The sequence below is a fragment of the Botryllus schlosseri genome, chromosome 2, assembly GCF_051294905.1.
Source record: "Botryllus schlosseri isolate E-star chromosome 2, Bs_hap1, whole genome shotgun sequence".
Taxonomy (NCBI): domain Eukaryota; kingdom Metazoa; phylum Chordata; class Ascidiacea; order Stolidobranchia; family Styelidae; genus Botryllus; species Botryllus schlosseri.
This window is the reverse complement of record NC_137237.1, coordinates 25,455,121-25,482,213: the sequence shown is the minus strand read 5'-3', so window position 1 is coordinate 25,482,213 and position 27,093 is coordinate 25,455,121. Positions and strand designations below refer to the sequence as shown.

At 38.7% G+C, this 27,093-nt stretch overlaps 1 protein-coding gene and 1 long non-coding RNA gene across 2 annotated transcripts; one reads left to right on the top strand and one right to left on the bottom strand.

Moving 5' to 3' along the window:
* Nucleotides 1-102: 102 nt before the first annotated feature.
* Nucleotides 103-26,947, top strand: LOC145434308 (solute carrier family 22 member 4-like). Its single transcript, XM_080311672.1, has 11 exons — nucleotides 103-306; nucleotides 405-626; nucleotides 686-786; nucleotides 5,807-5,961; nucleotides 6,034-6,205; nucleotides 6,928-7,048; nucleotides 7,107-7,225; nucleotides 21,759-21,973; nucleotides 23,914-24,096; nucleotides 24,164-24,302; nucleotides 26,343-26,947. Exons 1-11 carry the CDS (start codon nucleotides 118-120, stop codon nucleotides 26,443-26,445), a joined length of 1,719 nt encoding a protein of 572 aa, XP_080167798.1. The 5' UTR covers nucleotides 103-117; the 3' UTR covers nucleotides 26,446-26,947.
* On the bottom strand, nucleotides 3,244-5,795 carry LOC145434309 (uncharacterized). Its single transcript, XR_013913327.1, has 2 exons — nucleotides 4,455-5,795; nucleotides 3,244-3,435 (listed from the first exon to the last, which is right to left on the bottom strand). It is a non-coding gene; the product is annotated as an uncharacterized LOC145434309 (long non-coding RNA).
* Nucleotides 26,948-27,093: the final 146 nt, after the last annotated feature.

The following is a 27,093-nucleotide window of genomic DNA, read 5'->3' as shown; positions in this document are numbered from 1 at the left end:
GACATTATCAGTATGTTGTGGTTTTATAAATAGCCGCAAGGTACCGACCGATTTGAACTTCGAACAATTGCTATGTTATACCACACTTCAATAATAGGGATCAGTAGCGATACCGGTATGGATATTGAGGAAGCTTTGGAGACAGCGGGCAGTTGGGGTCGGTTCCAGAAGTTTATGTTGCTGATGTCATTTGTAGCCGGCATTCCTAACGCATTTGCTAGCATCCATTTCGTATTTTCGCAATATGAGCCTCATCATCACTGTTCATATCCAGAGGAATTTGCAAACTATTCCACCAACCGAAATGTGAGTATACAATACACCATACAATTGCTATGAATAAGATAAACATTAAACATATACGAGATGATATAGCCAGAGATCAACAACGTCATGATATACAGGGTTCAACTCAACAAATCGTTTCGACAATCATACCTCTAGAGCTGAACGACAAAAATGAATGGGTGGCGAGTCGATGCAAAATTTACGATAGGAATTACAGTAAATATCCGGTAAAGTTATGGCCACAGTATTTCAAAAGCGATAATAGTTCCGCAACCACCAACTGTAACGATGGGGTGACGTGGAATTCTCCCAGCACGGAAAATACAGCCGTTATGGACGTGAGTCAGTCATTGCATTTCGTACGGGGTGTTATTTATCATTTTCGAACAATTAACAGTTCTCCATGATCTGCGAAAACGATTGGAAAGCTCCTGTCGCAGTGTCATTGTACCAATTTGGAAAGATGCTGGGAGCGCTTTCCGGATTATCGGGAGATTGGTAAAACATTATTTGCGGTGTATATGTCCGTTTTCAGTTTGTTCATCATGCTTCAACACCATTTCTTACTGCAGAGGGAAAACTTGCATATGGTTTTCGCGACATTGGCGTATAGTTTCTTGACGCAGTCCTATGTGTCGACTTTTAACTCCTATCTGATGGCCACCTCTGACTCTGACCCACTGATTCCCAAACCGTGTTCAGTCGTGTGCCGCCACAGATTCTCAGGTGTCGTTCCGGGATTTTGGAAACGCGTTATGTAATATTGAATATAAGACATGTAGACTAAAAATCGGTATAAAGAATATCTGACACTGTTAATGCAGGGTGTGATCAGACTAGTTGACCCTACCCAGAGTCATATCGATTACACCCTGTCCTACACCGTTAAGTATCTTGTTATAATTTCATGCGCTGATGTTATTTTCGTTTCGGTTGGACGAATCAATAAATATTTCTCTCACTCTCTCGGTCTAACTTCTTAAGCAGGCTGATGAATAAGCGCAACTGACCATGTCCATTGTCCAATTGTCCATCAAACCAATCATGGCATTGACGATGAATAGGGTAATATAAGCTAATAACCACATCATAACTTGGCCAAGTCTGAATAAAATTATTTGATTCGTTTGAAATCAACTCATATACTAGTAATCGTGCCGCAAATCATGAGCAGTGAGCACATTGTCTAGAATTCAACTTTCACTTCAGCAATACTTTTCAGGATTTGCTGTAAATAAATATAGCTAGGTATAGTCAATTCATTTGGAAGCCATCAATCAAGCAATCGTTTTGTAGGTAAAGAACAGCTCATTGATTTACGAAACGCCCTGATTTTGACAATATTTATGGGATACTTTCTTGTGAGTGTACCGGTGAGCGTTACATAATTTTTCTAGTGTGCCACAAGCCGAAAAATTTTGGGAACCACTGCTCTGATCACTGGAATTGTCTGCATGTAGAGCAGTGGTCGGGAACCTTTTTTGTCCGAAGAGCCATATTGGCCCTATTTTTTCCATCTCAATTCCCAAAGAGCCATACCTGACAATCAACTGTTACGTCACAATTGAAAATTCGTGACATCATGGTATAGCACTAATTCGAACTCACTATACACATGGGATTCCTCGTGTGCGCCATATTTTCTCTGTAAAAACTGGTAATTATTGTTCGAAAATAAAGCTCGAAATGAAAGGTAAGGCACAGACGGGCCAAGCCTCACCACTGATAACACAATTCATCGTATAAGTAGCTTAGAATTTATTATAACTGATTTTAATCGAATGTGACTGTCACACTGATTCCGAAAATCTAAATACTTATCGACTTCTCAATTCTCAAAGTATTCGGCGGTAACATAACGTTGCGCTACACGCATACATTTTAGTGCCGGCCCCGGCACTACACAGAGCTATACTTACCAATCAAGAATGTGGGGATAGCTATGGTGTTGTTTGTAATTCGAGTTTGTAATTGCGAATGTCACATCCAGAACAGTTCATTTCGCGCCGTAGATCAGCAAGACAATTTGTATTTGAAAACTGCGTTTTGAAATGGGCGTCGCCATGTCTGCTATGCTCTTTGATTAATCAAGTTATCGCACAATTCAAGATTTCGAGTCGGGTACATAGAATTCTCGAGAGACGTTGACCGCCGGCGTGACAGCTACTTAAATTTGATGATTTTGAAAAGAGGGGGCCCGAGCCCCTAAACTTGAAGATGGCATTGTCTGCACCTCTCAAAGACATGTTTATACTGCCACGAGAATAATTATATTGGCCGTGATGAAAATTTACCAACCAGTCGCTGCAATAGTGATCAATTCAGTACGAAAATAAATATTCGGCAAAGAGCCATATCTTATACCAAAAAGAGCCATGTATGGATCGCGAGCCATAGGTTCCCGACCACTGCTCTAGGGACTCTAGACTGTAGAGTGTTGGCTACTAATTTCTCCATATAGGCCTATTACAGACGATATTAGTGCCTGGCATGTCGACAATCTGTAACAACCTCACTCCGCAGAATCCATCCTAACAGTTTTTGTACATGTGCGTGCATCACTGTTAAAAATATTCTATGCCAAATTACTGGTCTGGTCCTGGCAGCAGTTTTACGACTCTGAGACCAGTATATTTGAAAAATATTTTCCAGTAAATATTATTGACCGTAATTTATTTTTACAAAGACTGACAGTTAAAATTTTTACGGAAAATTCCCGTTATCTGATGTAACGGAAAACGGCTGTAATACCAAGTTACTGGTCTAGTCCAGTGCAGCAGTTTTACGCTGATGAGACCAGTAAATTCGAAATAACTCTCCCCGTAATATGATTTTACATATGCTGACCGTAGGAAATTTTACGGAAAATTTCCGTAACCTAAGGTAACAGAAATCTGCTGTAATATCAATATACTCGTCTGGTCCCTTGCAGCAGTTTTACGTTCCTGAGACAAGTAAATTTGAATCAGGTTTATTTGGTGCGGGAACACGTAAAAAAAAGTAAGTGTGGATAATGACGAAAATCCAGTCTTTCTTGTGGAGATCATCGGTCAGCAACTGCCTGAATGAAGAGGGCTTCATCAAAACTTCAGCAGCAGTTGAAGGACTGTACTTTGGGCCATGCTCTTTTGTAGGTTCTTCTATAATCTGAACAAAGATTATGCTGTCATCAACACCGCTACAATTTGGAAACTTTGAGACGCTATAGTATGACATATTGCGACTTTTCATATTCTTTTCAATTTCTCAAATAATGATGGCCTAGGATAGCGATGTCGAACATAAGGCCAGCAGGCCGCATGCGGCCTGCGAAGCAATTCCGAGTAGTTTGAAAAACCCCTGTATTACCCAGCACATTTTCTAACAAATGTTGAGATATTATTGTAAGAAATGCTTCCCGCAAGGCCACAAATGTCAAGATCATAGACCGTGATATAATTATCCGACAGTGGTGTTATGGTTTTACTCTAGTCATCATCAGGAACAAGTTGGTGATACTGACATCCAATTCCAAAAACTCCAAAAAGTGCACACTGAGTTCATATTTTTATGAAGAAATGAGCATAAAAGTAGTTATTCGTGAAGTGAAAAAAACTGTTATATGCAGGTGGCATTGAAAATATAATAGTTATAAAAAATACAATTCAAATATATTTGGTCGCATTGCTGTATCACTTCTACTCTAAGGCCCCAGACAGACAGAGAAACCCGAATGACGATTAATAATGAGCCAAATTCTAACGTCTACGTTAACAATTAAATCACTTGTGTTCCTCAAAGCGCATACGATGAGTTAACGGCAGATTACGATTAAAACAAAGGGAGCATACAAATATGTCAGCTTATTCCGTGGTTAGAGTCAGTGTTTAAGCGGTTGAATTCAAACGATCAATCTTTGAATTTTTGCCAAACTTCCGTTATTTGCGAGTAAAGGTGCTGCTAGAATATATCCATATGATATGATCGTGAATGTTATGTAATATACCAAAATGTATACAGGATTGATAATAAACTATTTAAGCGAAAAGTAAGGTCAGGCGTTTTGATGTACCGTAACATTTTGGAATGATTTGACTGATCCGGCCCGCGAGCGGTTTGAAAGTTTGAATCTGGCCAGCGACGCAAGTTGAGTTTGATACGGACACCCTTGGCCTAGGACTTTGTACCTGAATCATCTTTTCCAGCGTGATTGCAAACTTTTCTGGCAATACTCCTTTCCATCGCACGTCCAATGTATTTCGCACGGCATCGTGCTAGAAGCGAGAGGCGAAATATCCCTTTCTATCACGTAAGCATTCGACGTCATGATTCATAATGCCATAACGCTTCCATTTTCGTGTAGTTCAATGTCAGAAAATGTAATACATTCTTATAAGCCATAGCTTCTGTTCACCATTAAACTGTAACGAAAATACATGCGTCTTCAGAAACATGACTGAGAATAACTTGCCAGATTTGAGCTCGGATACTGCTATACCTACAATATCTGCTATCAACACCTGCAATATTCTAAAGCTAGAGTTAAGCTGTGGCTTCGAAACCCTCAATATCTTACAGCAACGCATCTTGTTATTATCCAATACGAAAACATCGCGTCGATATAATATCTATCTCGGAACATTCAGCCGCACGTGCTCAGGCTCGGATATGTCTGACGTCTGACGCCACTATGTCTGGAATATGTATGGCGTCACAATGTACTGTTCGCTCGAGCAGCTACGAATTCATGATCAAACAATTCACAAGGCCATTCGCAGGAAAAAGGTAAAGGACGTCTACTACCCTCGTCCACTAAGCTCTCGTCGCAATGGCAAAGGAGCATGGCGGCTAAACTCCAGCTCCGGTGTTTCGATATATAGTTTGCATCATACATGCGTTAAGGAGTCTACAATGGTGGCAGAACTGGTCCAACAGATAATTACACAAAAGATCATACCTGCAGTAAAACTACATAACATACCAAATTCGCTTGCCATGCTACTATTGCTAGACCTTGATGTCTCAAAGGATACAATTTATGAAGCGATATAAACGATGGTATCTGCAATGCCCAAATGTTCGGATACCATTCACCGATTAGCAATCAGCACGGCCATCGGTGTCATAATTTGGTTGATGATTGAAACATGATGTAATTACGAAAATCACATATATATATGTACATAAGACCGTAAGCGTGTAAAATGATCGAATTGTGAGTTCAATAGCAATGTTGCAAATAATGATTATCCAGTAAATCGCTTTTACGAATGCAAAAGTAAATCCGGAATACTTATTATCCAGTAAATTGCTTTTACAAATCCAAAAGTAAATCTGAAATACTGGTTATCCCGTAAATTGCTTCTACGAATTTAATCTGTAATTTTTTTCACCCTCTAAAAACAAGTAAATTTACTTTTGACGTGCCCGTATATTAATTTAACGGGCATTTACCGTTAATATAACTGACGGGACAAATTTACCGGTATAATTTGGGTAAATCTACGAATATTTCTAAGAGTGTGCATGTGCATTTAAGGTATGGTCGCAGATCAATGTTCAGCATTTCGAGCGTGATGCAAGTAGTATTTCAAGCGATATGTGCGCTATCTTGGAATTACACTGTGTACTGCATTTCGAACGTCGGAGTCGGCCTATTTTCCCTCACGAATTTCATTCTATGTTTCGTGCTCGGTAATGAAACGATGGAGTCCATACCGGTACTGAAGTGGTCAACTTAATCGATCACTCGATATATACTTACAGTGAATGAAGTAACGGGAGTGCGATGGCGTAGTGTCATCGGCATCTCATCTTTCTTCGGGTACAACTTCGGATATTGCTGCCTCGCCTTATTCGCTTACGCTTTCCAACGGTGGCGAATTTTTGTGGGCGTTATGAGTGCCGCCGGAGCTCTACTCTACTTCCCTTGCTGCTGGTGAGCATTTGCAACATGACATGGCCGGGCGTAAGAAGCTCCCCTAATTCGGATCTAATAGAATTTAGCAATGAACTCGCGCCATGCCACGAGTCGCCTGCGTGGTATCACAATCAGATGTGGTGAAAGTAGTCAGCGTTGGACTCAAGTAGAAGTCAAGGGGATGCCTGAAATATTTAGTAAATTAGAAGCAGAAGTTGTGAGTTAAAAGACATGTCAAAACTACATCTAGGGAAGTGAAAAGATGAAGGGAAGAAAAGTACTCAAGTATTAAAGGTGTCGCATGCTTTAGAAGTTAATCGGCTGTGGCTAATTTGGAAATAGCAAAATGTATCTTCACGACCATCGCGAATTACTAATGACACTGTAGACTACATATAGGTGCAATTTTCCAAAATTCAGTTACCTTCATCCATGGACTAATTCGACTAGTTATTATAGCTTTACTCATCAAATTGATGCCAGCATATCACAAAACTAGTTTCAACTTTACAAGATCAAAATTGTAACAAGTAAACTGTCGAGTAGAAGTGGAAATTGATTCAGTAGCGCATGCAGACAAAACTTCGTTACGGACCAGACCAGTTCTGGTTATATTCATGCACTCGAAATATCAAGAACATATCATTAGATAAAATATGACGGGCTTCTTTCTCTCTGGCAATGTACGTTAATACCGCTGAAACGCGGACAGAATTATTTTGACTGATTGAAATCTAAAGGTTCTGTCCGGAGTCACCGCGTTGGTTAGCCCAACAAGGTAGAAGTGACGACGCAATAAGGTGCCTTCGTCGCATTGCGAAGCAAAACAACAGGGAGAAGCAGTTTGTAGAAGCATTGAGAGTAAATATGGATAGCATGGTTAACAAATTTCTATTTCGCTTTTTGTCTTAATCTTCAGAATGCAAACAATCACGTTACTTGTAAAGGAAACGTATCGTCAACAGGTGTCGTGGAGACCACTCGAGTACTTTTCAAAAGTGGAATAGCTGCCAGATTTTGTGCGATTGCGTACGGATGGTGGGTTTGTGATATGGTCTTCAGTTCACTGGCAAAACGGGTACCTTACTGATTCGATTGCGAATAAAGTATTATAGCTTTCGAGTCGAGTATTTTAGCATCAGTAGTAAGGGTACCTGGATTATACGCCCGCCAATCAGAGAGCGCCACGTCATCCTAATTGCCACGCCCATTTTCATACCCTGAGGGTACATTCATCTGCTACGTCATCCGTGCCACATCATCAAGCGCCACGGCTATAGTGCCACATCATCCATCCATTGCTATATCATCGCTGCATTGATTGCCGCATCTTGATACTTTTCTCAGATATTGTATTATGTGTATTTAGGACTAATATCATCCGTCCATATTTTTTAAACTTGATTTTATGTGTATAAGTTACGGTTTCTGCAGTTTCCACATTTTAGGACTTATGTTTGCCGCGTCAAAACTTACCTTGGCTAGAATCGACAGATATTCTATTATGTGTATTTAGGACTATGTCATCAATATGTATTGATTAACTTGAAATGTATCATCACTAATTAATTAACATAAAATGCGATTTTGAGCGCTGCGACTTGATAATATTAATCCCTACGCGTCTGATGAATGATTTTATGTGATAAGGACCTCGGTAACATTCAGATTCTGCAACGATTGTTTGGATATACATTTTAGCAATACCCCACTAAACTATAGGCGGTTATATTACTCTATTGACCGGAGATAACTCATCCGTCCATATTTTTAAACTTGATTTTATGTGTACAAGTTACGGTTTCTGCGGTCTCCACATTTTACGACTTATTTTGATTAGACGCAGGTAAGCGATTCTCAAGTTCGGAGCTATGGATCATCAGCTCGCAGTGTAACCGCTACCTGTATAATGTTTGCATGTCGAGTATAAGGGTATTTAACTCGGCACTAAAATGCCAACGGAATAGCCGCAGGGAGCCGGTTCTCGTTGCTATAATTAAACGAACACCTTCGCCGCAGGTACGCGATCACCGACGTTATAATGATAAGGACAAATTAGCCGCATGAAAGCGAGTCTAATGAATATAACGACAGACAACAAGTTAGTTGAAAAGTAAAACTAATCGTGACCGATGCAAGACGGCGTGAAACAGCGCTTTCGCTCGATTCTTGTAGTGACCACAATTCATACGATTCAGTCCTTTTCATGTCACTAGAATAAGGGTGATTAAACCGACAGTGAAACGCCGCTTCACAATTGCAAGTTAGTGTAATGCAAATTTTACCCCTTCAAGGGTTATAAAAGTATGGACGGCAAAAGGTATAATTTTGGGTCGACATGGTGCCTTAGCTATCTATCAATAGGTATGTAATATTTGTTGAAATAGTTGCTATTGATCATAGACCAAGCTTGCTTTCAGAGCTGGAAACGAAACGCATATGAAAATTTACCTAGGTGTTCCCCACACGCATCAAATGTAGGCCTACTCAAGTGTTTATGAGGTGGCGAATAGTTCGATGGTTGTTGGCATGCAAGGACGTCACATAGAATTGTGGAGTTTTCTGTAAACTATGATCCAGTGATCATTTTCAATCAATATATTTTTCATTAATCTAAACTAAGTACTGTTAGTAGGCAAACCCTAGGAAAGTATATCCTCTGATAAAAGCAGGAGTAATTTGTTATCCGTGAAATAAATAGATGATGCGACTCTAATGGACATAAAGTGCGAAAAATTACATTTTATCCCGGAACGTAGCAAAAAAAATCGTATAAACTTTGTAAAGTAGATAGAAAACTACACCATTCCGATGCAGTGAAGACTCTTACACTCAGGATTTTGTGCAGTACATACTAATTTTACATTGCGGAGTATTCCATAAACGTTAATCCAGTGATCCTCCTTCTATTTTCAATCACGATCCGTTTATTATTCCAGGCTTCGAACCCCGTAGCCAGTACGTTTTATGAGGATTAATATTTTTAGATTAAATATAGCGTATCGAGACTTCGTGAAACTTACTTGGAAATAGTTATTTCTACCCTAATTTAATAGATTTCTCAGACATCGTAGCAACGGAACTGGGTTGAGCGAGCGGTTAAGGCGTTGGACTTAAGTTTCAATGAACAAGTGTTCTAAGGGACTCATGTTTTAAGATAACCTAAACGCAAAGTGCACGAATTTCCATAAACATGATATTCTTCGATATGATCAACTGAAACCACGGATGTGGTGGGTTAGAGTCTTGTCGTGATGGTCCGTTTCGAAATGCAAGCGGATGAACTAGACCAAAAGTTTCGAAGATGCGTTTTATAATTGCTCTAGGTGTGAAATAGACATCGCACTCTTGCGGGGAAACAACACGAATTCAGTCTTCACACAGCAGAAACACAGCCGCTTGGTTAACATCACAAAACCGCAATTGAACTCAAGATTGCCATACACGGAATCGCTGTTAACGATGTCTGACTGCGGCGTTTCGACGAGTAACGAATTCTCGTATTTAGTATTGATTGTGACACATAGTCAAAACAGCGACAGTTTTCACAACCCGATACATACATTGAACCAACTGATGTAAGGTGAAACACTACGTTCGCAGCAAAAAAGTTTGCAGGGTATGACCACCACCAACTTAAGCGTGAAATGTACAAATTTCTATGTTGCGCAAATACCACAAACTTTGCTTGCTTTCAGTGCCGGCAACTAAATGCAAGACAGAATTTACGCAAAAGTTGCTATTCTGAAAATGTTGTCAAGGTAATAGTTTAAAAACTTACACTTGAGCACTACGAAATGTTCAAGTACTTTATCTTTACACGACGTTTTTTGTAAAATGAATACTAATATTATTGAAAAAATAAAAAATAAAAAGAGCGAAAAATTACATTTTATCCCGGAACGCAACAAGAAAAATCGTATGAATTTGTAAACTACTTATTCATGACATAATAATAATTCTACTTGTACACTTTTTCACACTTTATAACACTTTAAGTAGTACTTAACAGTTTCAGTTTTAAATAAAATACGGAATATAAACTAATCGAAAAATTTGGTTACCAATTTCGCGTAGGCTATGCATACAAATGAGGAAAGTTACATCAACGCGTGTTAACTAGTTGTATCGAGTTATCGAATGATTTTTTTTCTTTACATCAAAATAACTAGAGTGTGTAACTACATTAAAAACGTATCTAAATGAGCTCCAGGTCATTGTGATTATGCAGCATACCAAATTTCATCACACATTTCATGATGGAACAACTTTAAAACTAACGCAGTTCTATAGCAACTTTTGCCTAAATCTGTTTTCGGTAGCATGTACATATCCATAGTCAGCTTTAATAACAGAATTACCATGCTAATATGTGACTCCTCACCTTGAAACTTGGTACGTAGTTGTAGGACATTGTGATTATGCAGCATACCAAATTTCTTCACGCATTTCATAATGGAACAACTTTAAAACTAACGCGGCTCTACATCGACTTTTTGCGTACATCTGTTTTGCGGGAGCGTATAGCACGTACCTATACATAGTCAACTTTAATAACGGAATTACCATGCTTAACATTGAATCCCAACTCTAAACTTGATTCGTAGTTGTAGGACATTGTGGCAATGCACCATGCTAAATTTCATCGCACATCTAACGATGGATCACCTTTAAAACTAACGCAGTCGAATACCGACTTTTAAGCATATCTGTTTTGCGTGAACATAGCATATACCTATGCATAGTCAATTTTAATAGCAGAATTACCGTGTTAAACATTGAATTCCCACCTTGAAAGTTGGTACGCGATTATAGGACACTATAACAATGCACCATACCAAATCCCATCACACATTTCATGATGGAACAACTTTAAAACTAACGCGGCTCTACATCGACTTTTTGCGTATATCTGTTTTGCGGGGGCGTATAGCACGTACTCATACATAGCTAACTTTAATAACGGAATTACCATGCTTAACATTGAATCCCAACTCTAAACTTGATACGTAGTTGTAGGACATTATGGCAATGAACCATGCTAAATTTCATCACACATCTAATGATGGAACACCTTTGAAACTATCGCAGTCGAATACCGACTTTTACACATATCTGTTTTTCGTGAACATAGCATATACCCATACATAGTCAATTTTAATAACAGAATTAGCATGCTAAACCTTAAATTCTCACCTTGAACGTTGGTACCCAGTTGTAGGACATAATAACAATGCACCATACCAAATTTCGTCAGGCATTTCATGATGTAACACTTTCAAAACCAACGCAGTTCTATACAGGCTTTTGGCTAAATCTGTTTTTCCGTAGCGTAGCACGTACCTATACATAGTCAACTTTAATATCAATACATGTTTATCGTAAGTCCTACACAGTCATGATATCCGCCCGAGTTTGACTTTTAGAAAACATTATACCGACATCGCGACATCTTACAAAATTGAAACCGCGGTGACTGCTTGAGAGACCTACCAGTGATATCGCAGTAATCTAGTTACTTCCACAAAATAGTATGTATTCAACTTACTTGCCACAAATCTAACGCGCAAAACAATTTACTTTGCTAACGAAAAGTGCTGAGTCATCATATCATTATCCACGCAACAATACACCTAAAACATACTATCGTACAAAATGGTCGCTAACCTCTTTGTGCACCAGCTGTAAATCTCACAAGCAACAAGTTTCAAGATTCCAGTTATTGAAAAAATGTTAAAGTGTTTCTCCTGCGCCAAGTCGTTATGTTGACGAAAGCGTATATTGTAATATCATGATCGATTTGCATTCGTTGCTCACAAACTGTCACTACTCTAAATAATTATTTTTCACTCAAACACAACAGCATACTTGTCGCCATTCGTTTTCATCAAGCACGAGTTCAATAAACTTACTTACTACGACATGAATTGGTATTTTTATGTTGTGTAAATAGGTAATAATTAATTTTAGTAACACTATACCAACATCATCGAGTTGTGCGAATAGATTTACATGTGGTGTTATGGTTTTAATCGAAGTACACTGCACGATCTAATGTAGAGTCATCTCTATTGTATAGCAACTCGGTAATCGAAATGCATGCATTAACATTTAAACAGCGATCGTGTTTCGTCACGCGAAAAATATGTTCACTACTGCGATACTCTGCACAGGGCATGCAAATCCTTTTCACACTCGTAATAGTATACCAACGGCTACCGGCGACAACGTTTACCAATACCAACGACACTAAACATACGATACCTACCCAATCTGCAAATTGTTTCGATTTATTCTGTCTGTTTCAATTTAAGATAAGGAAGCCCATTTCACTCAATGTATCGATGTCTACGGTACTCTACAAAATTTTCTGATTAATTCTCCCTATGCTTATTTATCACAAGAAAGATGATTTGATACCTAAAGTACGAAATACTTTTTCGCTTGAGCTAAGCCGCAGCGCCTGGAGTGGAATTTTACGGGGTATGTGGACTCATTTCGTAGGGCTCTATGCCATAGGAGCATACTTTACGCTCCAATTCGATTCCCGCGCGCTCCTAAACCTAACACTTCCTACCCTACCACCTAATACTAAGACGCGCGCGGGAATGTTTTTTATGCTTATACAACTCAATGAATACCCATCGGCCTGCTTACTACATTTTAAAGATTCTCTCCACTATTGTGTATACAAGAATATACTTCTCTTAGTAAGCAATTTCTCGTGAATTCCGAAGCACATTGACGTGTGTTAACTTCTGTATTAGTTGATAGCATCATTTTCATGTCTGATAATGATACTTGTCAAGGTGATACAAACGTAAGCTCAAACTACTTTAAAATTTAAAGTCTCACCAAATTTTATCTAAAACTTTCAAGTACCGATAAAGTAGTCTAAACCCTAGTCGCTTTTTACGTGGAGGGAGTACTTGTATATTTTGGAGTACTCAAGTATAGGTTTGGCCTGCTTGCGCTATACTAAATGAAGTGATTGACTATTTACACTGCATCTACTTCTATTTCAGAGTTTTTTCGGTTTTCGAGCAAACTATACCTTCAATACTTACTTTTCAACTCACTCGGAAATCATGACTTCTTGTACTTTAGTAGGACTTTACTGTTACTAAAATGTTGAAATGTACTTTTTGTCAGTGGGCCAGTGGTCTTGGTGAGTGGTGTCAGTTTCATCTATATCCAACGAAAAGCTACTTGAGTACTTTACGGGTTCGTATCATCGCAAATAATATATTCTAAACATGTTAGATAGCGAGGAGTGAAAGGGACAAATTTTATCTAAAACTGAAACTGTAAAGTACCGATAAAGTAGTCTAGAGTATTTTTTATGTTTATTCAGCTCAACGAATATCTTCATATTGGCCTGCTTACTACATTTTAAAGATTTTCTACGCTAGAAAAATCGCTCTAACGTGATAAGTATATTATAATTAATCTTATCAGCGCGGCATAGTACATTCGAGTAAATTCATTTAATTAGCTTATGTTTATGAAATTATTTGGTTTCCGAATTCTATCTAAAACGGAAACTGACGAGTATCGGTAAAAGCAGTCTTAAACCGTAGTCACTTATTACGTGGAGGGAGTCGATAGCGAAGTACTCGTGTATTTTGTAGTACTCAAGTATAGGTTTTATCTGCTTGCGCTATACTTAATCAAGTGATTAACTATTTACACTGCATCTACTTCTATTTCAGAGTATTCGGTTTTCAGGTAAACTATACCTGCAATACGTACTTTTTAACTCACTCGGAAATCATCACTTCTTGTACTTTACTCGAAATTTACTGCAACTAAATGTTGAAATGTACTGTTATCAGCGGTCTTGATGAGTGGTGCTAGTTTCATCTATATCCTACGACGCATTTTTGCGCTGCAGAATGACTTATCGCAATAAAAATAACAAAAATACTTCGATAATTTGCGAACTCTCACTGCACAAAAACGTTAGTACTCTAGGTCTATTTCTGTTTAATACTGTAGCTATCATGAAGTTGATGTACTCCAATATCATAAGGACTTGAGAGTATTTGGTACATGTAGGCAAAAAACCTACTTGGGTATTCTCAAGACGTACGAGTACTTCTATACTTAACAACTCTGGAAGTTAGCGCAGTTTGTGGCATTTGTATGCAATCGAAATTTGCGTGCTCCTCACTTACCTTATGTTAATAGTTTTCCTTTTCTATCTACTTTACAAGATTCAGTGTAGAAGTTTAGTGAAAGTGTAAGAGTTTAGCAAAAGCATTTTTTGATAATAGCACTTGTCGAGGTGATACAAACGTAACCTCAAACTACTTTAAACTAATTGTACTTGTATTCCAGCAAAATTACGAATCGTTGAGTATCGAGCGATAGCCTCTATCATACTTGCGGAAAATAGGGATTTGGTACACGAGTATCAAATTAGAGTAAATTGAGTACACTTGAGAGGTTATTAGTGATTCTGGTGGAGTTTATATGAAGGGAAGTCCTGATAAAACCTTGATTATTTCAGAAAAGAATAGAGGGCTTCTTTCGATATTTTGATAGTCTTCGTCGTAATGTCGGATGTCGTGAAATTGTATACATGCCATCTAGTACTACGGAAAATGTCAAGGCTGGTACTCAATGGTTCTGTTAGTAATTATATGCAATGTGTGGGAATCGAATTGGAGCGTAAAGTATGCTCCTATGGCATAGAGCCCTACGAAATGAGTCCACATACCCCGTAAAATTCCACTCCAGGCGCTGCGGCTTAGCTCAAGCGAAAAAGTATTTCGTACTTTAGGTATCAAATCATCTTTCTTGTGATAAATAAGCATAGGGAGAATTAATCAGAAAATTTTGTAGAGTACCGTAGACATCGATACATTGAGTGAAATGGGCTTCCTTATCTTAAATTGAAACAGACAGAATAAATCGAAACAATTTGCAGATTGGGTAGGTATCGTATGTTTAGTGTCGTTGGTATTGGTAAACGTTGTCGCCGGTAGCCGTTGGTATACTATTACGAGTGTGAAAAGGATTTGCATGCCCTGTGCAGAGTATCGCAGTAGTGAACATATTTTTCGCGTGACGAAACACGATCGCTGTTTAAATGTTAATGCATGCATTTCGATTACCGAGTTGCTATACAATAGAGATGACTCTACATTAGATCGTGCAGTGTACTTCGATTAAAACCATAACACCACATGTAAATCTATTCGCACAACTCGATGATGTTGGTATAGTGTTACTAAAATTAATTATTACCTATTTACACAACATAAAAATACCAATTCATGTCGTAGTAAGTAAGTTTATTGAACTCGTGCTTGATGAAAACGAATGGCGACAAGTATGCTGTTGTGTTTGAGTGAAAAATAATTATTTAGAGTAGTGACAGTTTGTGAGCAACGAATGCAAATCGATCATGATATTACAATATACGCTTTCGTCAACATAACGACTTGGCGCAGGAGAAACACTTTAACATTTTTTCAATAACTGGAATCTTGAAACTTGTTGCTTGTGAGATTTACAGCTGGTGCACAAAGAGGTTAGCGACCATTTTGTACGATAGTATGTTTTAGGTGTATTGTTGCGTGGATAATGATATGATGACTCAGCACTTTTCGTTAGCAAAGTAAATTGTTTTGCGCGTTAGATTTGTGGCAAGTAAGTTGAATACATACTATTTTGTGGAAGTAACTAGATTACTGCGATATCACTGGTAGGTCTCTCAAGCAGTCACCGCGGTTTCAATTTTGTAAGATGTCGCGATGTCGGTATAATGTTTTCTAAAAGTCAAACTCGGGCGGATATCATGACTGTGTAGGACTTACGATAAACATGTATTGATATTAAAGTTGACTATGTATAGGTACGTGCTACGCTACGGAAAAACAGATTTAGCCAAAAGCCTGTATAGAACTGCGTTGGTTTTGAAAGTGTTACATCATGAAATGCCTGACGAAATTTGGTATGGTGCATTGTTATTATGTCCTACAACTGGGTACCAACGTTCAAGGTGAGAATTTAAGGTTTAGCATGCTAATTCTGTTATTAAAATTGACTATGTATGGGTATATGCTATGTTCACGAAAAACAGATATGTGTAAAAGTCGGTATTCGACTGCGATAGTTTCAAAGGTGTTCCATCATTAGATGTGTGATGAAATTTAGCATGGTTCATTGCCATAATGTCCTACAACTACGTATCAAGTTTAGAGTTGGGATTCAATGTTAAGCATGGTAATTCCGTTATTAAAGTTAGCTATGTATGAGTACGTGCTATACGCCCCCGCAAAACAGATATACGCAAAAAGTCGATGTAGAGCCGCGTTAGTTTTAAAGTTGTTCCATCATGAAATGTGTGATGGGATTTGGTATGGTGCATTGTTATAGTGTCCTATAATCGCGTACCAACTTTCAAGGTGGGAATTCAATGTTTAACACGGTAATTCTGCTATTAAAATTGACTATGCATAGGTATATGCTATGTTCACGCAAAACAGATATGCTTAAAAGTCGGTATTCGACTGCGTTAGTTTTAAAGGTGATCCATCGTTAGATGTGCGATGAAATTTAGCATGGTGCATTGCCACAATGTCCTACAACTACGAATCAAGTTTAGAGTTGGGATTCAATGTTAAGCATGGTAATTCCGTTATTAAAGTTGACTATGTATAGGTACGTGCTATACGCTCCCGCAAAACAGATGTACGCAAAAAGTCGATGTAGAGCCGCGTTAGTTTTAAAGTTGTTCCATTATGAAATGCGTGAAGAAATTTGGTATGCTGCATAATCACAATGTCCTACAACTAGGTACCAAGTTTCAAGGTGAGGAGTCACATATTAGCATGGTAATTCTGTTATTAAAGCTGACTATGGATATGTACATGCTACCGAAAACAGATTTAGGCAAAAGTTGCTATAGAACTGCGTTAGTTTTAAAGTTGTTCCATCATGAAATGTGTGATGAAATTTGGTATGCTGCATAATCACAATGACCTGGAGCTCATTTAGATACGTTTTTAATGTAGTTACACACTCTAGTTATTTTGATGTAAAGAAAAAAAATCATTCGATAACTCGATACAACTAGTTAACACGCGTTGATGTAACTTTCCTCATTTGTATGCATAGCCTACGCGAAATTGGTAACCGAATTTTTCGATTAGTTTATATTCCGTATTTTATTTAAAACTGAAACTGTTAAGTACTACTTAAAGTGTTATAAAGTGTGAAAAAGTGTACAAGTAGAATTATTATTATGTCATGAATAAGTAGTTTACAAATTCATACGATTTTTCTTGTTGCGTTCCGGGATAAAATGTAATTTTTCGCTCTTTTTATTTTTTATTTTTTCAATAATATTAGTATTCATTTTACAAAAAACGTCGTGTAAAGATAAAGTACTTGAACATTTCGTAGTGCTCAAGTGTAAGTTTTTAAACTATTACCTTGACAACATTTTCAGAATAGCAACTTTTGCGTAAATTCTGTCTTGCATTTAGTTGCCGGCACTGAAAGCAAGCAAAGTTTGTGGTATTTGCGCAACATAGAAATTTGTACATTTCACGCTTAAGTTGGTGGTGGTCATACCCTGCAAACTTTTTTGCTGCGAACGTAGTGTTTCACCTTACATCAGTTGGTTCAATGTATGTATCGGGTTGTGAAAACTGTCGCTGTTTTGACTATGTGTCACAATCAATACTAAATACGAGATTTCGTTACTCGTCGAAACGCCGCAGTCAGACATCGTTAACAGCGATTCCGTGTATGGCAATCTTGAGTTCAATTGCGGTTTTGTGATGTTAACCAAGCGGCTGTGTTTCTGCTGTGTGAAGACTGAATTCGTGTTGTTTCCCCGCAAGAGTGCGATGTCTATTTCACACCTAGAGCAATTATAAAACGCATCTTCGAAACTTTTGGTCTAGTTCATCCGCTTGCATTTCGAAACGGACCATCACGACAAGACTCTAACCCACCACATCCGTGGTTTCAGTTGATCATATCGAAGAATATCATGTTTATGGAAATTCGTGCACTTTGCGTTTAGGTTATCTTAAAACATGAGTCCCTTAGAACACTTGTTCATTGAAACTTAAGTCCAACGCCTTAACCGCTCGCTCAACCCAGTTCCGTTGCTACGATGTCTGAGAAATCTATTAAATTAGGGTAGAAATAACTATTTCCAAGTAAGTTTCACGAAGTCTCGATACGCTATATTTAATCTAAAAATATTAATCCTCATAAAACGTACTGGCTACGGGGTTCGAAGCCTGGAATAATAAACGGATCGTGATTGAAAATAGAAGGAGGATCACTGGATTAACGTTTATGGAATACTCCGCAATGTAAAATTAGTATGTACTGCACAAAATCCTGAGTGTAAGAGTCTTCACTGCATCGGAATGGTGTAGTTTTCTATCTACTTTACAAAGTTTATACGATTTTTTTTTGCTACGTTCCGGGATAAAATGTAATTTTTCGCACTTTATGTCCATTAGAGTCGCATCATCTATTTATTTCACGGATAACAAATTACTCCTGCTTTTATCAGAGGATATACTTTCCTAGGGTTTGCCTACTAACAGTACTTAGTTTAGATTAATGAAAAATATAGTGATTGAAAATGATCACTGGATCATAGTTTACAGAAAACTCCACAATTCTATGTGACGTCCTTGCATGCCAACAACCATCGAACTATTCGCCACCTCATAAACACTTGAGTAGGCCTACATTTGATGCGTGTGGGGAACACCTAGGTAAATTTTCATATGCGTTTCGTTTCCAGCTCTGAAAGCAAGCTTGGTCTATGATCAATAGCAACTATTTCAACAAATATTACATACCTATTGATAGATAGCTAAGGCACCATGTCGACCCAAAATTATACCTTTTGCCGTCCATACTTTTATAACCCTTGAAGGGGTAAAATTTGCATTACACTAACTTGCAATTGTGAAGCGGCGTTTCACTGTCGGTTTAATCACCCTTATTCTAGTGACATGAAAAGGACTGAATCGTATGAATTGTGGTCACTACAAGAATCGAGCGAAAGCGCTGTTTCACGCCGTCTTGCATCGGTCACGATTAGTTTTACTTTTCAACTAACTTGTTGTCTGTCGTTATATTCATTAGACTCGCTTTCATGCGGCTAATTTGTCCTTATCATTATAACGTCGGTGATCGCGTACCTGCGGCGAAGGTGTTCGTTTAATTATAGCAACGAGAACCGGCTCCCTGCGGCTATTCCGTTGGCATTTTAGTGCCGAGTTAAATACCCTTATACTCGACATGCAAACATTATACAGGTAGCGGTTACACTGCGAGCTGATGATCCATAGCTCCGAACTTGAGAATCGCTTACCTGCGTCTAATCAAAATAAGTCGTAAAATGTGGAGACCGCAGAAACCGTAACTCGTACACATAAAATCAAGTTTAAAAATATGGACGGATGAGTTATCTCCGGTCAATAGAGTAATATAACCGCCTATAGTTTAGTGGGGTATTGCTAAAATGTATATCCAAACAATCGTTGCAGAATCTGAATGTTACCGAGGTCCTAATCACATAAAATCATTCATCAGAAGCGTAGGGATTAATATTATCAAGTCGCAGCGCTCAAAATCGCATTTTATGTTAATTAATTAGTGATGATACATTTCAAGTTAATCAATACATATTGATGACATAGTCCTAAATACACATAATAGAATATCTGTCGATTCTATAGCCAAGGTAAGTTTTGACGCGGCAATCATAAGTCCTAAAATGTGGAAACTGCAGAAACCGTAACTTATACACATAAAATCAAGTTTAAAAAATATGGACGGATGATATTAGTCCTAAATACACATAATACAATATCTGAGAAAAGTATCAAGATGCGGCAATCAATGCAGCGATGATATAGCAATGGATGGATGATGTGGCACTATAGCCGTGGCGCTTGATGATGTGGCACGGATGACGTAGCAGATGAATGTACCCTCAGGGTATGAAAATGGGCGTGGCAATTAGGATGACGTGGCGCTCTCTGATTGGCGGGCGTATAATCCAGGTACCCTTACTACTAGCATCACTCATTATGCCGTCATAAGAGTGTGGATGTTGGGGACAGTTTAAATATGTACCCTTTAGACGACAACAAAAACAGCGTCAGATCTACATCCCATAAAGACAATGTGATATTATTTTGACCATACCTGTTTCATTGCATTTTGTTACAATTTTTGACATTTTGTGCAGTATGTTAATCACGACTTCACAAAAATATCATTTTCAGGAATTCAGGGGTGGCCAACCCGTGGTTCGCGGGTCACATGTGATGTTACCCGTGCGGTAGTTTTCTATAAAAGCTTAATATCGAAAAATTGCTTGCCTCCGTAATTTATTGTGAACTGCATGGCATGTTCAACCAATAATATGATTAGTGTGACCGCGAAATTTGGTATGCCGATGACGAATAAAACAGCTTCGACGCATTGTCGTATAGCCAAGGAAGGCGAAGGGAACCGTTTCAATCTCACATTTTTCGCAAATCTTTGTAAATTTTGCAAAAAGTAGAGTATTCCGCGGCTGATTTATTTAGGTGGAAATTTTTCTTTGCGCTTCGGCAATTTTCTGTCTCTGTGTCTCTTGCATTTAATACCACTCCCTGCACAAAATCACAATGAAAACATAGGCATAATTTACAGAAATGAGCCTAACTGTATTCGCAATAATGAGACGAAATATTCCTTGTATAGCTCGAGGCAGTTGAGAGGTTTCTGTCTATTGGTGTGCAGACCGCGGGATTAGCTTTTCTGCGCCACCAATCTCCGAGCCACAGCACACCACGGTATATAAAATTTCGGTCAACATATGACTTTGCGAGTGATCTCCCAGAATGATTGCGGCTATGAAACCTTTTCCAAAGATGGTCGACGCGTGTTGACTGAAACGTTCGATATTGATATGTCCATCAGGCGTTGAATACTGCTGTCCTTGCGATCTGAACACCGCGATACAAATGCATCCAGCGATATATGCAAGTACCAACAATACTGACCGAATTCATTCATTTACTTTAACCTATTTCCAACTTTGCGCGACTACAACATGAATACTCAGTTACTTCCTGATTTATTTTGGTGTAAATGTCGGCACTTTTGGTGCAAAGTAAGATAATACTTCGCTCGTCGTTACCTAATGCTGCTCGCTCATACCGGACGACTGAAAAATGCCATCAACACTCAATTGGCCCGCGCAATTGTTCGAAAAGCCGCATGTGGGCCTTTGGCCAAAAAGGTTAGCCACCGCTGATCTAGTTGCCGAAATGATGTGATAAGACCAAGTGAGGTCTCGGTGCTTCCACGTTGAATAAAAGAACCGAAACTACAATTCTCTTTGTTAATGTAACTCTTAGTAACAACGGGCGTATAATCGTAGTATTCGGAAAAATCATCTGTCTCTCACTCAACTCGAATTCGAATAATCGAATCACTATGCCTATTCCTAGTAGAGGTAGCCTATTTGTATGTTCGCGAGAGCACTGTAATCCTATAGCATGATTTTTTCTCTATGTTTTCACAATAGGCTCATCACTTCATCGGTATACTACGCATTCACAATCTACTCGACGGACTTCAGCACTGACCGGTTTCTCAATTGTTTATTTGGTGGTTTAGCAGAGACTCCGGCATACCTTGCAGTTTTCCCTCTGATGAATTATTTAGGAAGGCCCAGAACTGCTTTATTGCTGATGACTCTCTGCGGCATTTCAGGCATTGTTCTACCGTTCATACCAGCAGGTATGGAATGTGTCATTTCATTATGTATGATTAATTGATTATAATGTCAATGCTTTCTGCGTCTCCCTAACAAACACAGAAGGTACGTACTGTATGGTAAATGCTTCACTGTATGACAGCTGATATTAGTAACGACTCGTTTGCATGACTCATGATGGTGGCGTTTACCTGTGATACAAATAATAATAATCCAAGTTCAGTTTGATCGATAATAATAATAGTCATAATTGTTGTGATTTTTAGCTCAGTAGGCCTACAGGCTGATGACTTCAAATCTGATCCCTGGTTTTTCCCTATAGACCTCTATTTTTCAGCAATCCCACCTCCAGATGTGTGAATATGCCATTTTACAAACATCAAAACTGAAGTAATTCATTTCAAGACATTTGCATATTAAGGATACTTTACGTAAGGGGCTGTCCTATTGATAAGAATTACGTGTATGTATATTGTCCGTACGCGTTCTTCATGAATATGTAATAATAAATTACTGTACCTATACTATCCTGTTTACTGAGTATCTTATTTATATCATTTTATTATTCAAACCGCCGGTTACTGTATAAACCAGTTTTTAATTAAATTAACGCTTCGTAATTTTTCAAAAGGTGGAAAATAATCAGGGAGTCATTGACTTTCAAATTTGTTAAAGGGGGACTTGGTGAAAAAAGATCGGGTACCCCTGATTGAAAGGCTTATCTCTAATAAGCATTGATATTGAATAAGCATTGTATTGTCAGAATTACAGGCTCATTGCTACCTACAAGGCGTCTTGGCCAATTACTATACCGGCACACCCAGATTATAACTGTATATTAGTGAATCAGGTTGAAGACAAAGCCCTAACGCAGATTTCTAGCACATATGCCTGCAAAGATGGCCCTTGTTTTTAGATCACATGTTACATTAGTCCTCGAATACTTTTGCCGATTTAAAATTAGTACGCAGGCTTTAAAGTATGATAACCACTCCACTGGTATTAGGCCTCTGTTATTCATGCGAGCGATCACTGAAACGATTAAAACGCTACTATAAATGTCTGTTTCTCAAAATATCGCCGATGTTTCGCATAGATGAGCTGTCCTGGTTAGACTATTGCACAATGCACAATGCGCAAGCACATAGTTGATTATACGCACAATCTGTTCATTGCAAGTACAGTACAGTGCAGTACAGTATTGTGATTTGGACTTGGGCCCAACATTTCGTAAAATTACTCGAATTCGGACTGACTGGATTATAACATATAAATGACTAGAGTTTAGTTAAATGTTAAAATCACGGAAGGACTTGTGACTAGGAACGCCGTCACTAATTGGTACGACCACTTATGCAACAAATTATTAACTGTCTTGTGAAATAGTAGCCTAATATACCAAAATGTCGTTACTTGCGTTACGTAGCGTATATAGGTATCTAATCAAGTCAACATGGAATCCATTGGCATTCCGTTACCCCCGTTATGTATAGTTAGTTTTACATCCTGGGTGATCTTTGTTCTCTTCATCCACATCATTATCGCCGTGGCGAGGAAGGTACTGGTACGCTCAACAGCTGTAACACCAATGGATTATTCGGTGATTGGATATTTCTATTCTAGGGGTTCTTAACCAGGGATATGTGAACCCCTTCGGACCCCCTCGGACCCCGAGATGCATTGTGGAATTCTAGGCCTATATGCTATCTAGAACTTGAAATTATGTTGCAAACCACCCAAAAGTGGAATCTTTTCTGGGCTAATTTATTCAACTGATAAATATTCTTCGTACTATGTCCCGTCAAATAAAGACTAGGCTACTTGTCAATTATACAATACATTGAATACCCCTATTATTGATGGTGTAGCCCGCGGCGTCATCAAAACTAGGAAATTGGCCCGCGAGCACATTTTCTTTTGAGACCTCTGACCGCGTTCGCGATTTTCAGTCCAAATATTTCAGGCCTACCTTCTACGTCGACGTTTTTCGCGATATTGGGCAAGGCGTCTGTTTCGGCTGTATGGTATGTATGGTGCTCGATGTCATGCGAAATCGTACCTACTCTCCATAGAAGTGCCGCCCTGAGTATCTGCTCAGCTGCCGCACGCATCGGATCATTCAGTACACCATACTTGATGTATACTAGTAAGTCCACCGTGACTGATATGTATTATATATTCTCGACTAAGAAACGCTCTATCGTAAATTGCAGGAAAGTACAATTACTTCGCGCCTAACGTAGCCATGGGCATCGGAACTATACTGTCCGGGATACTTGGAATTACTTATGTACCTGAAACGCTCGGTGTTTCCATACCAGACACTCCGCAAGAAGCTAGGCAAAACAAACGGTAACAAATTTGTCTGTCTTTATTTGCTAGACAGGTATAATCCAGAGCCTTGGGCGTAGTCGGGGGCAAAGGGGGCCATGCCCCCCGCAAATCTTTCGAAATTTGTGTAAATTGACATAAGGTGGAGTATTTTTGAGCAGATATATTCAATTTAAAAAAAATTCGCTGTTCTCAAGTTACATAGCGTCGGTGGATTTTTAATTGTTGTGTACCCGCCTCCAGATAAATAAAAATATAAAATAGGCCTAAACAAAAATACGCATATGACAGAATTGAATTTAACTGTATTCATGTGTGCTGCCTGAGGTTGCGGGACTATATTAGGCACCATCTTTTCGGTGCCAAAAAGACACACCACGGCAGATCAAGTTTTAGCAAACACGAAATGCGATCCCAGAAAGATGTCCGGCGATAGAACGTGGCCGAAGATCGCGGCGGATGGCCCTGTCCTTGCAATCTGAGTATCGCTGTACAAATGTGACCAGCAGAGTGAAATATTGCGTCTGGTGAATACATGCACATCGGTAATCGTGCGCGTCTCAAAGAAGTTTCTCTTTTAATTTTTATGGTACGCGTGACTGTGAGTAGGGCTGGGCACAATGATTTGAGTACTCGAATCTGAATCGAGTGTTAACTTTAATGATTCGAGTCCAGTAGTAAAAGACGATTTTTCGAGTAATGAAATTATACACTTCTCGTGACTGAAAGTTAATTTATCTATGATAATTGTAGTTTCGATACTAATTTTCGCTGTTGAAGCCTTGAAACCTTGATTGGCGGTATCATAGCATACGAATCATATGGTTCAAAGCTACGAAGGTTTCTGGACGTAGCACATTTCCGAAGTCATGATTATCCCACAACATTTTCACCAAGTGGAATGAACTCGGTATGGTCGAAAAAATATCAAAGTATCATTAATGAGATGGATAATAGGCATTATATTCCTTGCCGTGGCATAAACGGTTCATATTTGAACTTTGAAGTATAACATTATGTTATGACGTCATAATGAGTGATACTCGATTACTCGACTCGACTCGAAACATATTACGTGATTCAGAATCGAATCACCCAGGTACTCGGTTTTGCCCAGCCCTACGTGTGAGCGATCTATTGAATGGCGACAACTTTCTCCAAAGGTCAGAAAATAACACTATGCTTCAACTAAGTAATTAATTGCAACTGGCCCGCCCGCGTTCGCCCCCCAGAAACCCATGAATACTTGAATAGTCTAACCGTGTGGCATGAACAAGAACATGTAGCTAAAGATGCATAATCACGAGCCTTAAATCTTTGAAGACACCGCTTATATCAGCGCTGCCGGTAATTCTGATGATGATAACGTACATCCAGGGTCGATACAGTCGCAACCCAAAGCGCCCCAATTATGAGTCGAGCACGAACGGTGTCCAAAATTATTTCATGAATAAAAATAAGTTTATAAAGTATTTTTTGGTAGTCATTAAACTTGAAAATTCCTTCTCGCGATTTAGTGTACATGTATTTGATTTTAATATGAGTACTCCAACCCCGAAAAAATTTAATTTACAGAAATAGGCACTTAGGTGCCGAAACTTACCGAGGCATGTTGACCGAGACCTTTGATATGTATATGTTCATTGTCTAATTGTCAATTGTTCATATACGCGCCTAAATGATCATCCTACATGACAATGAAGTCGGGCTTTCGAGTAGCTGTGAAATGGACCCTGTGGGGCGAAGGAACCCCAGAAGTTCGGTTGATTACCCTATGGGGGTCCAAGACCAATGCAAGGCACAAATTCCAAATTCATCCGCAATAACTCACGCTCACTTTCAAATGAATATATTTTACTCGAATGATTCTAATTGTGAAGAAATATGAGGTATAATTTAACTAAAAGTGAGACTTCAAAATTATAATTGAAAAAAGCATGTATCAACGTGATAGGTAGAAGTCCGATAACCAGCCGGTCAAAACAATCATCTGGTATTTGCTCATCGCTGAATGCATGTTGTGACCATTTGTAAGAAAGTTTCTATCTATAATAATTTTAGGTTTTTCGGATGCAATATTTTCAAATCATTTCCGAAAACGACATCTCAAGCCGGTAGCAGGATTCCTGCCACCGAAGAAGAACGGGAGACGATTATACAATAATATAGTGCCGACAAACGCATTGTGCCCGTGCAGATCAAGTGGATACGAAATATGGAAGTGTCGAATGATATATGCATTTCGCTAGATCACTAAAGTTTGTGGCGAATCCTAATTGTTAGATACTGGACAATCGATTGTCAATTACACGATGTTGTCTTACAATCCAGTATCGCAACATGTGATTAAATTTTCGAAATCTGTCCTTCATTTTGAAGTGTCTGGTAGGCAAGGCACGTACAACACTATCAGTGCTTTTCTTTTCAGTGATTGTTTCTATGTCATGGTCAATCATCTTTTGCTGTGACTCGGTCTGGAATTCTGTATAGTGTATTATAGTGTATATGTCGCATCTGACATGATCTTGTTTATTTAGTTATGCGAGTTGAATTTTCTTGTCGTGAAGATATTGTGCCTTCCAGTGACGTGCAGTCGGGAAGGCAAGTCAGGCAGTGCCTTGCACATGTCGCCAGGATGAGTAGAGGAAAATAATGACACCTTCAGTGATTATGTTCATGAATAACTAAATTTGAACATTTTTCATCCAACATCAACAATTTTCATATATATTGTTGAAAACTGCAGCGCGAAAGGAGATGAGGCCCAGGGGAGACACGGGCGGGTCGTGCCTAACCTGCGACAATGCAATTC

Excerpts from the sequence above, each read along its gene's own strand:
- LOC145434308 (XM_080311672.1), top strand. The coding sequence starts at position 118 with ATGGATATTGAGGAAGCTTTGGAGACAGCGGGCAGTTGGGGTCGGTTC. Across the intron at positions 7,226-21,758 it reads TGTGCGATTGCGTACGGATG|GCTCATCACTTCATCGGTAT; the intron begins GTGGGTTTGTGA and ends TTTTCACAATAG. Across the intron at positions 24,097-24,163 it reads ACCATACTTGATGTATACTA|GAAAGTACAATTACTTCGCG; the intron begins GTAAGTCCACCG and ends CGTAAATTGCAG.